Raw genomic sequence first — 15,326 nt, forward strand, 5'->3', positions numbered from 1 at the left:
TGTTTGATCCAGCAGAGTGTACACCTGTCCAAGCCTGGAGTAGCCATTTTTTTCATGAGAATGTTGCGGGGAACAGTATCGAAGGCTTTACTGAACTCCAGGTAAATAATATCCACAGCCTTTCCCTCATCCACCAAATGGGTCTCCTTGTCATAGAAGGAGACTAGGTTCATTAAGCAGGACCTGCCCTTCATGAACCCATGTTGACTGGGCCTGATGATCTGGCTGTCCTGTAAATAGTATGTAATGGCACTCAAGATGATCTGCTCCATAAGCTTCCCCAGCACCAAGGTCAGACTGACAGTTCCCCAAATCCTTATGTAGAGTTTTGCTTCTCTGTGTTGCTGAGGGCATGTGTCCGAGACAATTACAGAGGTTGTTAAAATAATCGCAGTTGCATTGATCAAAGAGTAGGAGCAGCTTATGTCTCTTAAAAGATTTCCATGACTGTAACTTAATGATCTTTGTGAACAGACCTAAAGTTAAAAAGGCCCCAGGAGTCACATCTGCTAATCTCCAGTCCATTGGGACCTCCCTGGTTAGCCAGGACTGCTGATAAATTATGAAGAGTGATCTGGTGAGCACATCCACCAACTCCTTCAGCACTCTTGGGTGTAACCTATTTGGCCCCATAGACTTGTGTATGTCTAGGTGGTACAGCAGGTCAGTAACCATTTCCTTTTGGATTATGGAGGTCTCATTCTGTTCCCCCATGCCTGTCTTCCAGCTCAAGGGGCTGGATACCCAGCAAACAACTAGTCCTGCTATTAAAGACTGAGGCAAAGAAGGTGTTAAGTACCTCAGCCTTTCCCTCATCCTTAGTCACTCTGTTTCCCCCTGCATCCAATAAAGAAGGAAGATTGTCCCTAGTCCACCTTTTACTGTAAACATATTTATAGAAGCAATTGAGTTCTAACTGGGCTTTGGCCCTTCTAATTTTCTCCCTGCATAGCTTCATTGCATCTTTGTAGCCCTCCTGAGTGGCCCACCCTGTTATACAAAGGCCATAAACTCTCCTTTTGTTCCTGAGTTCCAGCCAAAGCTCTCTGTTCAGCCAGGCCGGTCTTCTACCCCGCCAGCCAGTCTTTCGGGGCATGGGGATGGCCTGTTCCTTCACCTTTAAGACTTCCTTCTTCAGGAGTGCCCAACCTTCCTGGAATTCTTTGCCCTTCAGGACAGTCTTCCAAGGGGCTCTGTCAATTAGTCTCCTGAACAAGCCGATCTATCAAGATGTCTCTGTAAGACCTCTCTACACTCAAGGTAATCACTGATTCCTCCTAATTTAATAACATTGGCAAACAACCTAGTGTGCACTTAACTCCCATTTTCAGGTCATTGGTAAAAACACTGAAGAGAATTGGGCCTGAAATTGAGCCCTGGGGAATACCACTAGTGACTGGCCACCAGCCAGTTCTTACCATGTTTACTACAACCGTTCGAGTCTAACCCTTCAGCCAATTGTTCACCCATCATATTGTGTACATATCTAGCCATATGCTGGATATTTTCTCCAGAAGGATACTGTGAGAGACAATATCAAAAGTTTTGCTAAAACTCAAAAAAATCACATCTATTGCCTTCCCTTCATCTACTAGGTGAGTAACCTTATCATAAAAGGATAGTAAGCTAGTAAGGCATGACTTTCCCTTCATGAACTTGTGTTGGCTTTGACCGATGACTGCATTGTCTTTCAAGTGTTTTTTAATAACTCCCAGAATAATCTTCTCCATATTTTTACCAGGAACTAAAGTGAGACTGACAGGCCTATGATTACCAGGGTCTTCTTTCTTGCCCTGTTTGAAAATTGGAATGACATTTTCTAGCTTCCAGTCAACTGGGACCTCTCCAGATCCCCAAGACCATTGATAAATAACAGAGTGAGGTCTTACAATATCGCCCAACTCTTTTGGTACCCTGTGATGAATCTCATTAGGGCCCATAGACTTATGTGCATTCAGTTGCAGCAGCAAATCCTGTACAAGTTCAAAGTCAACTAGGAGCCTATCACTCCCCTAGTCATGGTCCTCCAACTCTGGGCTCCAGGGTTCCCAGGGCCCATCATTGATGTTAAAGATCAAGTCAAAGAAGGCATTAAATGTCTCTGTTTTATATCTATCCCTATTTGTGAGCTGACCAACCTCATCGAGTAACAGACCACTGTTTTCTTCAGTTCTTCTTTTTGTTGTTAACATACTTTAAAAAAACTTTTTGTTGTTTTCTAGCACAGCACTGGCCAGCTTCATCTTCAACTGAACTTTGGCTGTATGAATTTTCTCCCTACAGTGGTGAACAGCATCTCTGCAGTCCTGCTATGTAGCCTGACCTTGCTTCCACAGTTCATACACTTTCTTTATCCTCCTAAGTTCCAGGAGATCCCTGTTCAGTCAAGCCACCTTCTGCTCTGCTTGCTTGACTTCTGACACATTGGAATGGCCTGCTCCTGTGCTCTTAAAAGATGAGTCTCAAAAAGTGCTGAGTATTTACAGGTATCAATACCCTTGAAAACAGATTCCCAGGGGATCCCACAAACTAGTTCCCTGAGCATCCTAAAGTCTGCTCTCCCAAAATCCAGGGTAGTAGCTCTGCTGACAGTTTTTCTCATATCATCAAAGATTTTAAACACAATGATTTCGTGATCACTGTGGCCAAAACAAGCACCAATCGTTACATCACCTGAAGAAGATCTCTACAAAAAACAGATCTAGGAGGGCAACTTTCCTGGTTGGCTCCCTTAGTACCTGTATCAGGAAGTTATATCTTCAACATGTTTCAGGAATTTCCTGGACCTGTTCATGTCTACTCTATGGTAGTCCCAGTTAACATCTGGGAAGTTGAAGTAAGTCATAAGGACAAGGGCAACTGATCTGGACACTTCCCTTAATTCTGTGCAGAAAAGTACATCAGTGTTGCCATTCTGGCCAGGAGATCTATAGTAAGCTCCCACAGTAATATCTGCTTCATTAGCTTTTCCCCTAATCCTTACACAGAGGCTTTCAACCATGTCATCCCCAAATGCAAGTGCTGTACAGTCCAACTCCTCCTTTACATGCAGTGCTATCCCTCCACCTTGCCTGTCCTGCCTCTCACTCCTGAGGAGCCTATAACTATCCATCACAGCATGCCAGTCACAGGACTCTTTCCACCAAGTCTCATGCCAGTGACATTGTAGCTCTGGGACTGAGCCAAAGATTCTGGTTTCTCTTGCTTATTCCTCATACTGCATGCATTAGTGTATACACGTTTCAAATGCATTCCAGAGCACTCAGTACATTGTGGAGAAGAGCGTAACTCTCACTGGCACACCATCCCTCAGATGTTGTCATGCCACCACATGGCTTACCTCTAGTAAGCCTAATTTTATTCCTTCCCCCTCTGAATCTAGTCTAAAGCTCTTTCAATCGGTCCCACTAACTCATGAGCAAAAATATTTTTTCCCCACCGAGGACGGTGAATCCCAGGCCTGGTGTCACCGAGATTATCCCATGATTGAACAACCCAAAATTCTGCTGGTGACACCAGTTTCGGAGTCAGGTATTGATAAACTGTGTCTGCCTGTTTCTTTGTCGTCCCCTAGAACTGGGAGTATAAAGGAGACACCATGTGATGTGAGACAACGGAGGAGATTTCATAGCCAAGAAAACAAAAACCTTAGAATTCAGGCTTAAAGACAATAAGAAGAAGATATCTAAGCAATGTTTTTGTCCTTGGAACCCTGAACTCAGATTCTTAAAAAAAAATAAACTGTTGTAGTAAAATTGTCATTAACTAGGAAAATTAAATGTAAAATGTAATTGAAGCAACCAGGGAAACCTGCTGCTGCTCAAGTCCTCTATACTGCCGCAACCCTATTCTATTATTTACCTAATATTAAAATAGAGAAATAATAACTAGACACAATTTATCTATGATTCAATTAAGGAACTAACCACCACACAATATAAAATTGTTGATAAACAGGGTATTTCTGTCAAGAGAGTGATGAACTGTAGCAGCTGGTCAGCAAACCAAGAAAACCACTTGGAACTGCCAAGATCAGAGGAGAAGTAGGTAAAAGGTAATTTCGGCTGGGGGAGATCATGACCACTGACTCATTGACCACCTACCCAAATGATACCACCTACTCAAAATAGAACAATGGAAGAAGACAGAGTCTGAACACGAATTTACATAGGTAGCAAAGAAATCTTGACCAATCATTAACGAGAATAACAATGCATAAGTATTAATTAATTATGTATTAATTAATACATAATACATAATAAAAGTAATTATGCATTAATTGTTTAAATACTTAATAATCAGTGTATAAAAATGGAGATTTTCGAAACTAAGGCATGCTCCTCTTTTGGGACAAGCAGCCCATTGTTGAGCATTAGTGGAATAAATGTGAAAATACCTCTGCTCTGTCTGCGATTGGCTTGCACACAGGGTAAAGAACCCAGATTTAGGACAACAAAATGAAGTTTCTTCTTAGAAGGAAAAAAAAATTCATTTTCAAAAAAACCCCACCTTTTCTACAGACTTTTAGTGTTACAATAGAAAATTTTGCTGTTAGTACAGAGAGATCAGTAGCAAACTATCCTAATACCTTCTGTGCCATCGGGCTCTGCCTGCTCCTCACGCTGCTTCTGCTTGAACTTCAAGTTCCCATAGTGCATGACAGCCCCGGTCAGCTTGTAGATGGCTGTTTTCTCATCAGCAGTGAAGCCCAGGATGTCAATGGCACTCTGGCAACAGAAACAGTCAAATAAACCTCTGGGCCATTAAGTGGAACTGTCACCATACCATATGCTCTGTGTCACTTACATCTGTAGCCATCAGCTCCTCCTGGTCATTAATGCTGGCAACAGTGATCTCACCTTGACTCACAAACTGGTAGTCATATGGGTTGGTGGTAATGAGGAGCATGTCTGTAAAAAGGAATAGGACATATCTGGCTGTAGGAATGAAGATAAATGTTAAACACGTTCAGATTCCATCAAGCAGTTCATCAGACTTCCTACCAATTAGCTCCGGCTTCTTGTTGGACATGATCTGATAGAATATGTGGTAGCTTCTTTCTGCCTTGAGCTGGAAAGTGACTCTGGACTTCTCCAGCAGATCTGGCAAGGAAGGTAGAAAGAGTTAGGCCTGCAAAAGTACATTGAGGTGGAAAGGAAGGAAGGAATGTGATCAGGAGAGGAGGTCTCTTACATGTTTCAATGTCAGCAGAAGCCAGTTTGCCTGTGGCTCCAAAGTGAATCCTGATGAATTTTCCCTTAAGAGAGGGCGAAAAAAAAAAGAGATGTCAGCTTTAAGGAAAGGATAAATAGACTGAGTTTGGAGACCAGAAGGGAAGCTCTGCTTCCAAAAGGGAGTTATAGAGAAGTCAGAACTAGACTTTTTTAGAGGTTTGCTATGAAAGTACAAACATCAACAGCAAGAGAAACTCTGACTAGGCACGAAGACAAACATTTTTACTGTAAGTGCATTGCGGTTTTAGGAAAGGTACCCAGAGGCTGTGGAATCTCTAGTCTTGGAGATTTTCAAAACTTTATCAAGCTCTGAACAATCTGATCTAGATTTGAAGTAAGTCCTGCTGAGACCCGAACTAGAGAAGGAACATTTTATACAGTGAAAATAATGCATACGTATCATTCTACCAGTTTACCATTTCAGGATATATTTGTATTGAATTAATACTTAGGTTCCATTTTAAGTTTTATTTCTGCCATTTATGTGTTTTCTATCTTGTGTTTCAAAACTTAGCTATAAAATGAAAAAAATATTTGAGGAAACACAAATAAAAATTTCTTATTGTTGAACTTCAGGAACGAATCAATATCGATACACTTCTTCCTACTTGTAAACTGAAGTTGGTTTTGACTGAAAACTCACAAAGCGTGAGGAGTTGTCATTCCTCACGGTCTTGGCATTTCCAAAGGCCTCCAGCAGTGGGTTGGCACTGATGATTTGATCCTCAAGTGTTCCCTACAGGATAATTACTGTTAAACCATGTAGTTTAATCCATGTAACAACTGCAGAACTAGATAAAATGTTAGTAAGTGGTAACTCACCCGCATTTTGCCAGTCGGCTGCTTCTCCTCCTTCTTCTTCTCCCCGCTGGCTGCAATTGTTGCAAAGTACTGGATGACACGCTTTGTGTTCACAGTCTTCCCTGCACCGGATTCTCCGCTGTCAAACCAGAGAGAGAAGCAGAGAGCGTGTGGTCAGGCAGGAGGTCCCCTGGCACTGGGCAGCCCACAGGGACCCGAGCAGGGGGTGTACATACGTGATCAGGATCGACTGGTTCTCGCGATCTGTGAGAGAGGCAGAAAGAAAGAAACTTTAACACTAAAGAACAACACAGAAAGCACTAAAAGTGGTCTAAAAATAAGATATCATGATAGTTGTCCATCAAAAACATTTGTTTGGCAGTAAAGTAACTCCCCTCATAATACTCTGACAGAAGACAGATTTTTGATTCTATCAAAAATGAAACCTTTCAGTAAAGCTGCCCCCCACGCTTTCTTTTTCCTTTCCTTTTTTCATTCATCTTTTTATCAAATACAGAAGAATTAATGTTTTCTAATGTATGTTTTTTCACAATCGTCATTTTCTCTTTATTTTTTGCTAGGTTTCTCGCAAATCTTCATTGTTGAATATGTCTTAAAAGTTACAGAGTAAAAAAAAAAAAAAGAGAAAAAAATCAAATGAAATTAAAATTGCAGGTTAGGTTAGGTTAGGTTACATGATAAAAACTTTTCTGCAGCCCTCAGCACAGACAGACAATGGCAAGTGAGGGAGTCCAAATAATACCCTGCCCCAGCTGTTTCCAGGCCCATCAAAGGAGCCATCAGCTGACTGAAAACATATTCTGTCTTTCTGTACTTTAGGCATTATTCTTTCAGGCATGTATATTCTTGGCTGCAAAAGATAGAAGGAGACATTTTACCAGGAAAATATTCCATAGTTATATCTAAACGAACTTTGCAATGTAATCCAGGGAGTGATTCTTATTCATTCAAGTCATTAACCCAGAGAGACACAAATCCATATGATTCATGGCCAGTTCCCTCTCGAATACAGTTTTCTGCTTGCAATTGACTAGCATTTGGAATAATTCCTGACTCAACACTCAACACCTATACAATGTTGCCATACCTGATCTTAATTCTTTACTCACTCAAGTCCACAACACACTTCCTTACACATGTCCAGCTTCTTGTTTCCAGCATATTATGCACATCACACAGCCTTGTGCATTCCATTTTTATCACATGACTAGGCAGGTACATGCAAGTCAAAACTTTTGACATTTTTAGTTTTCATTCTTTCAACTGGAACTGCTCAAACCTGTACTCATGCAGTCCACCCCACCGTGTCCCACAGGCAGCCAAACAGACTTTTACATTAAGGAACTCCTCAAATGGTTGGTTAGGCGAGGGTAGCTACAGCACACTGCTATAAGAGGAGGCAACTTTTTTGCCTTGAAATATTCTAATTATTTTCTTATGGCTCTTTAAGAATTAGTATCTTTTATACTGTGCCCAAAATAAGAAGAAAATGGCTTTATTGACCACCGAAATAATGTTTTTGCAACATAAAGCTCAGATGTGCACTCTTGAAACCCTGAAATGGTATATTATGGTGCTAAAACTCCTGTGATACCACTAAGGGACTTGAGGATGAAAAAAGATTAGGAATAATTCAGCCTATGCTACTTGTTATAATAGTCCTTAGAGCTAAACACAGCTTCTCTCAGGTTCAGTTTAAAGGGACATGTAGAACCTTTGGAGTAACATAATATGGGTGATCTGGGAAATGACCCTTGAAAGAAACAATCCAAACTGAGAGTTTAGACACAACCTGTTATTCCTCTGAAAGGTATTCACAGTATAGTTAACTTAAGGGAGTTACAGCCACTCACCAGTCAGCATGGACTGATAGGCATTGTCAGAGATGGAGAAGATGTGTGGAGGGGCCTCCTGGCGCTTCTTGCCTCGGTAGGCCAACACCACCTCCGGGTTGTACACCGGCAGCCACTTGTAGGGGTTGACAGTGACGCAGAAGAGACCCGAGTAGGTCTGCGAGGAAGGGAGACAGCATGTTGGCTTCCACTTAGCCTGGCACAGCAGTTCCTCCTCGCTACCCAACGGAAGACTGGTGCCGGTACTTACGTAGATCATCCAGGCTGCATAACGCTCTTTGAGGTTGTACAGCACAGCGGGTTCGTGGAGGTGGGTCATCATGGCCATGTCCTCGATTTTATCATACTTGGGAGGGTTCATGGAGAAGATTTGATCATCCTTCACGGTCAGGGTCTGCCAGATGAAGAAAGAGGTGCATGTATGTCAGCTAAGAGCTGAGACTGGGAATCAAATGGTGTTCTTCAGCCTTGTTTTTCACTCACCTCTCCACCTTCAGTCTTGACAGTGACCTTCCCTGTTTCTCTGCTCTGGATTGTTCCTTTCACAAAGGATTCCTTAGGATGCACCACAAAGACGGATGTCTTGGCATCGAACGGCTTGTTCTGGGCCTCAATTCTTTCCTTTTCTGACTTTCGGAGATACAGAGCTGCCTCCCCAAAGACTGCCATCTCAGCATCTGAAGACATGGCTTCAGTTTATTTGGGCTACACCTGTAGAGAACTGATGGGCAAAATGTTATCTCATGACAATACTGCCTACAAGAGGATTAAATCTCTCCTATCAGAAGCTTGCTTTATGATCAGTCTGGCGGGAACAGCATGGCCCTGTCATGCCATGGTGTGCTATTCCTCAGCTGCATCAGCACAAATATTCTTTTAATAAACATTAACTGCATCCATCTTTAGAAAATAAAAGAAAAAGATTGTTGCTTCTACTCTGGAGTTATGGGTTAGTGTGTGCGTGAATGAGCTGTGAGGAAGTACATGATTCTACAGTGTCCAGGGTTGCCTAGCATGAATAATTACAGCTTGAGTCTAATAATTGTAGCAAATTAATTAATGGTAGGTGTTCAAATAAATATTGGTTGTGATCTGTGTTTTCACTTGATTCAAACCCCTTACCAGCAGCTAGGGAATTTGCAGAACTAAGAGGACACTGCATCATGTTCGAAAGCTGATCAGCAGAACTTGTGTGTTTTTCAACACAATATATTTTAATAGAAAACATGGGGTAAAGCGATAGACTAACTCACATGTTTTTCACTAATGAATAAAACACACAAATATTTTCTTTTGGTGTAACCTGATAAGTTTGGATAATGCCAAGTCAAACATTTAGGGATAAAAAAACACACTCTGCTTTGGTCCATAATTAAACATGGGGCATCTCCTGGAAGTGGGTTTAAGTCCAGGTCAGTGGAATTATAATTGAATTTTACATAACAGAGACAGCAAACAGCTTGTCAACAGGAAAGAAATTCTATCTGAAATGGTCTGCTATGGTAGGTTTACAGCATGTTATAAAGCACTATGCGCTTCATAGTGTTTTGTGCACAGAACAACCATCATCAGCTCTGCAAGAGCAGCATAACTACATCAGTGTGCTCTTTTCCACCCAAATTACTGCATACTGCCAAAGAGCAGGATTTATTATCAAAAGTGCAGTGTGACAGTGATATAGTTATACTGCTTCTAAGACACGTTATTTTTCTTAAATGTCACTACATAATACTTCGTAGACACACTCTGCGGACGGCAAATGAACTCCCAGCATAATTTCCCTCTCACCCCCTGCCTTCCTCCAGTAAATATGTATGTAAATATGTACTTTAAAGTAGAACTGCTAGACAAGTCCAAATCCTTTATATGCCCTTATTATACACAGGGAAGGAATAAAACAGTGTCTTACCTCTTGTAGGATAGGATGAGTTACGTGTAGGCTGTTAGTACTGTAAAATGGAAAAAGAATTTCCCTTCTTATTGCTGTGCAGAAATTAAGAGTGAAGTTGCAGAATGAATATTTACAAATACCTTGAAAGCATATTTAAAACAGATCGCCTTCTGAAAATAAGAGCCAGGAGGAGCAGGACTGCAGCTTAAGAGAATGCAAGGCTCTATGCCCTCTTTGCTAGCCAAGACGCCTCACACTTACCTTGAAATTTTCTTTAAAGGCAGAGCTGCCTTGTCTCAAGGCATTTTATACTCTTGTCTTCACATGGTACAGATGCCCTTTCTTTCTTCAGTCATAACATTTTTGGCAAACTTTGTTCCTGGCAAAGCATTGTTTGGCAAAGTCAGCTAAAGGGAAAACTGTCAGGTGATGTGATCAGATATAATTAGAAATTATTGATATCTCACTGACTGAATAAATCCCCTATAAATAATATGAGAAGGTTCTAAAAGAAGGATTTGGACAAGTCCAGCAGAGACAGTTTGAAAGGGCCCACTAGGCTGGTCAGTGAAACACTGAAAATAATCCAGGGTGTGGGTTTGAGGACACAGAGGCCTTACTCTTGATGGAGAAAAATCACTGAATCCTGAAAAGATTTTGGTCAACATGTTCTCTGGATCAGGCTGCTCAGGATTATGTATACGTGAATTTTGGAAATCTCGAAGGAGGAAGTTGCCACGATCTCTCTTTCCAGTGCTTAAATATTTGTTTGTACTTCTCCTTCTCATAGCACAGTCTAAAGTTTATGAAGAAATGTGCTAGATGTTTTAAATAAAATCGCCATAAAGGAGCAAGTCATTTTTTGTTAGAACTGCTTACCATCTGCAATAGCAAAAGAGAAGAGATGATACATCAAAGTACAGGTTCCTTCCTGTGACAGTGTTGGCACTGGGGGTCCCTCACTATCTGAGTCCATGACCACGCTGAGTTTCTGAGCTAAAACTTCACATCAGGTGAATTCTGAGGTAAGTAGTTAAGTACATACATGAGTGTACACATCCATTTGCATGTGTGCACATGTACAACTCAGCCTTCATATTCTTCATAAAAATGGGAGATACTGTAGAAATGCTGCTCTGTCCTGGGTGATTAGTCTTTCTGAAAGAGTGTGCTTAGACCTGTGCCACATCAGAAGGCAGAACAGATGGCCAATGACATTGACAGTCTCTGACACAGGGTTTACCCCACACAGAGCAAGACCTTCCTTCTGACAGCTGTAACACACCTACATTGAAGTATCACACAGCCACAATTCTGCTCAGTGAATAAGCAATTCTTATCTGCGCACAAGACTCATCACCATGTCTCTCCATGCTGACACATGCTTGTTCCAAACTTTACCTCAGGACAGAGTCCAGGTTTGTGGTACCCTGAATGCTTAACACCTCCAGCATCTGCATATCTGAAGTCCAGGTTTGTTCACACATTTACATGCTCATGGCCTGGACAGGTGCACTCTTCGCTGGGTAAAAAACTGGCTGGACGGCTGTCCAGAGAGTGGTGGTGAATGGAGTTAAATCCAGTTGGTGTCCGGTCACAAGTGGTGTCCCCCAGGGCTCGGTGCTGGGGCCGGTTCTCTTTAATATCTTTATCAGTAACCTGGAAGAGGGTATCGAATGCACCCTCAGTAAGTTCGCAGATGACACTAAACTAGGTGGGTGTGTTGACCTGCTTGAGGGTAGGTTGGCTCTGCAGAGGGATCTGGACAGGCTGGACAGGTGGGCTGAAGCCAATGGTATGAGGTTCAACAAGGCCAAGTGCCGGGTCCTGCACTTGGGTCACAACAACCCCATGGACACTACAGGATTGGGGAGCAGTGGCTGGAAAGCTGCCCGGCAGAAAAGGACCTGTGGGTGTTGGTGGACAACCGGCTGAATATGAGCCAGCAGTGTGCCCAGGTGGCCAAGAAGGCCAATGGCATCCTGGCCTGTATCAGGAATACTGTGGTGAGCAGGACTAGGGAAGTGATCATCCCCCTGTACTCGGCACTGGTGAGGCCCCACCTCGAGTACTGTGTTCAGTTTTGGGCCCCTCACTACAAGAAGGACATTGAGGTGTTGGAGCATGTCTAGAGAAGGGCAACAAAGCTGGTGAGGGGTCTGGAGGACAAATCTTATGAGGAACGACTGAGGGAACTGGGGTTGTTTAGCCTGGAGAAGAGGAGGCTGAAGGCAGACCTTATCACCCTCTACAACTACCTGAAAGGAGGTTGTAGAGCGGTGGGGGCTGACCTCTTCTCCCTGGTGACAAGTGATAGGACGAGAGGAAATGGGTTGAAGTTATGTCAGATGAGGTTTAGATTGGATATTAGGAAGCATTTTTTCACTGAAAGGATTATTAAACATTGGAATAGGCTGTCCAGGGAGGTGGCGGATTCGCCATCCCTGGAGGCATTTAAAAAAGGGTAGATGTGGTACGTGGGGACGTGGTTTAGAAGTGGTTTTGTCAGAGTAGGTTAATGGTTGGACTTCACGATCTTAAAGGTCCCTTCCAACCTCAGCAATTCTATGATTCTGTGATTCTATGATCCCTCCAAAATGATGTGTAAACATAAGAAAATATAAGAAAATATGCTATTTAGATGTGTATATTTTCTTACTAGAAGATTCCAGTTTATGTCTTGAATTTCTGTGTTGTGAAAAAGAAGTAATTATCAGATTAAAATTAAAGCGCACACATTGTACTGTATTAGCATGCAAAGACCTTCTGAATGGTTGCTTTTCATTTCCTTGCTACTGCCTTGTTAAGCAGGTTACTGTCTGTGAAACTGTAGAAGGGTGTCCAGACATTAGCTACTGTGCCAGCGCTGAACCCATCTTTATCAGAAGTTGAGATTAAAATACAAGATGCTATAAGCAGTGGAGAGGTGTGGGAACACATTTCCATCTGTCAACTCTTCTCTGCTATAAGGACCTGTGAGACACCTGGGAACTACATTCCTAATTTGCTGGAGCTAAATCCAGCAAAGCTCATCTGTTGTACCTTACACATCAGCAGCTTTAAATCCTGCCAGATCTAAATACAGTCTTCTCCTCGTCATTGGCATTTTGGTTATTAAAAGAGCTCAGTGGATAAAGCTCAGTCAATAACACGGCAGCATGGTCAGAAAAACGACGCCTGTGATCCAAGGTAATATCCAACATTAGGCACTGACTGAGCATGAAGAGCTTATTCCAAAAAGGGCTCTGGCACCTACATTTTGGGTGTCTAGGCCCCAACCTGGAGCCCAAACCCAGAGCTGAGCTCCATGCTCAGGACACAGGGGGGCTGATGGAAACAGCCTGCACACTCCCAGCAGGAGCCCAGAGCCAGCCAGTGGGAAATGGTGAGCCCAGGGGTGCGTCTGAAGCCTGGCCTCTCTGAGGAGCTGGCACCAAGGGGTGCTGGTGGGGACACCTCCCTCCAGCGGGACCCAGAGCACAACTGTGCATGGGACCAGCAGGCGTTGCTCTGAGGGGCTCTTGCAGCTGAGTCCTCAGGGTGCTGGGGTGCCACGTGGCGCCCAGCAGCCCAGTGGCTATGGGTCCTGGCCGAGGAGGGGACAGGAGGGCCTTGGCAGCTCAGAGCCCGGGGTTACGAATGGGCAGGAAGAAGCAGGGCTGCAGCCAGCGCCCAGGTGGCAAGGGCACTGCCTTGACCCGGAGCCCTGGTTCTCTCTCTATATTTTCCCAGTTTATCAAATTGATATTTTAAACGCTCTACATAAAGAAATATTTTTCACACACTTAACTTCATGAGTGAGCAATACTGATAGTGTATTATAATCTTGCTCTTTTCTATACATGATCAACATGCTGCCTCTGTACATCTCAACTTGACAATTGTGACGTAAGGGCTAGTCACAACTACTACAAGAATTATTTATTTCTGTCTTTAGTTTATAACTCTTAAATTTTCCAGCCTTTGCTTTTTTTAAAGATCTGATGGTTTACATCCTTTAATCCACTTACTCATAACAGTTCAAAACTAAACACAATTTTCCTCGCTCTGAAGCAAATTTCATGACCTATGATACACAAATATGATTCAAGAGTATTTAATTAGAAAGTATTAAGGAAGTTGCAAATACTTCACAATCCCACAAAATTTGCTACACGTAGAATCAAAAGGATTTGAAGAGAATAATATTTAAACATGATAACCTGAATTTGCACAAAGGTATGGTGTCAAAGTTAACTACTTGTTAATCCAAATGCAAGGATAGACATAGTCACTGTCTCTGCACTGCTGGTTCAACATTTAATGACACTAAGCCCAGCTAAAAATACAAAGGCTCCTCATAAAAGAAGATATTTAACTTTACTTTTTCTAGAAGCCGAGTGGTCTATAGCAGAACTGTTCTACCTTTGGTCCATGACCTTGAATTGAAGGCTCAAAAGAGCTAAGGGATCTTTCGGGGTTACTACAAGAACAACAAAAAAAGAAGTAGCAAGATCAACCTGCTGTCAAGACTTCATAGAAATCCAGTGACCAGATGGAAGAAAAATTTGCTTTTTAGTAGGATCTTGTTTTGACATTTGTGTTGTTTGCTGTTTCTGCCCTCAGAGTAATGTTTAACTGACTCCTCCACAGAAAGGTTTGCCTCATACCAGGGATTACAAAGTTTCAGAGAAGATATTGGTCTTGAACATAATCAAATAATTTAGTATAAAATCTTCAGCAGCCACCTCATACTGAACTAAAGAGAAGCAAAAGTGAAGTAAAACAACATAAAACCCCAGCTCATTTTAGAAGACAGTTTTCCAAACCATGTTTAGAAAAAAATAAATGCACTGGCATGACAGTATTAGATATGCTACCACTCGCAGTAATGCGAAGGATCAAGGGGTCTATGACAAATGCAAACAGATGCAGAACTTATCTTCCCCTTAGGCTATCAATGACAGAGTGTTTCATAAGATCGTTGACTGCATTTTAATATGTATATAATATAACACACTGAGAAAATTTCCATTTGACACAAAAAATAAATACCAGTATCTGCTTAGCTTCAATGGAAAAAGACCATCTTGCTTGCCTGTGTAGACTCAGACATTTGCAGTATAGTAGGTGTCACTGTCTAAAAATTTGACTTCTGGTCTAATACGGTCTTCTAGACTTGTCTCCCTGTGAAAAGAGATAGGTACCTCTGCCAGTGATAAACCCATCTCTACAAAAGATGTCAAGTACATGGAAAGAAGCACCTTTCATAGTGACTTACATATCTTAAAGATTGAACTCAAAAGGAATAGCTTTAACCATGAGAATGACCGTTCTGTGCTGGACCAAATGTCAAGCCAGTTCAGAAGTTGCCTAAAGCAGTTTCCTACTGTAGTCCCATAGCGTATTATGTTTCCTCTTGTCATTCTTATCAGAAGGTCAGAAGCCTTGAGCTAGCTTAGCAATAAAATGACTCATGAGGGCTTGCCTGGACTTGTTAATTCTTGAGCTTACTTTGTTTAGCTTTGTTTAGCTGAAGCAGCAAGC

The 15,326-nt window shown here is 42.2% G+C and overlaps 1 protein-coding gene across 1 annotated transcript in view; it reads right to left on the reverse strand.

Annotated features, from left to right (window-relative positions):
- The window catches only part of LOC309679055 (myosin heavy chain, skeletal muscle, adult-like), a gene marked incomplete at both ends in the record, with an annotated part of 28,416 nt that extends 19,820 nt beyond the window's left edge, over nucleotides 1-8,596 (reverse strand). The window contains 10 exons of the mRNA XM_082492286.1: nucleotides 4,589-4,727; nucleotides 4,807-4,910; nucleotides 5,004-5,102; nucleotides 5,194-5,257; nucleotides 5,878-5,970; nucleotides 6,057-6,174; nucleotides 6,272-6,299; nucleotides 7,910-8,066; nucleotides 8,160-8,303; nucleotides 8,393-8,596. Of these exons, the coding sequence (XP_082348412.1) occupies nucleotides 4,589-4,727; nucleotides 4,807-4,910; nucleotides 5,004-5,102; nucleotides 5,194-5,257; nucleotides 5,878-5,970; nucleotides 6,057-6,174; nucleotides 6,272-6,299; nucleotides 7,910-8,066; nucleotides 8,160-8,303; nucleotides 8,393-8,596 (1,150 nt within the window). The remainder of the gene's footprint in view (nucleotides 1-4,588; nucleotides 4,728-4,806; nucleotides 4,911-5,003; nucleotides 5,103-5,193; nucleotides 5,258-5,877; nucleotides 5,971-6,056; nucleotides 6,175-6,271; nucleotides 6,300-7,909; nucleotides 8,067-8,159; nucleotides 8,304-8,392) is intronic.
- Nucleotides 8,597-15,326: the final 6,730 nt, after the last annotated feature.

This window comes from Vanellus vanellus (genome assembly GCF_965231255.1).
Source record: "Vanellus vanellus genome assembly, chromosome: 17".
NCBI classification, from domain to species: Eukaryota; Metazoa; Chordata; class Aves; order Charadriiformes; family Charadriidae; genus Vanellus; species Vanellus vanellus.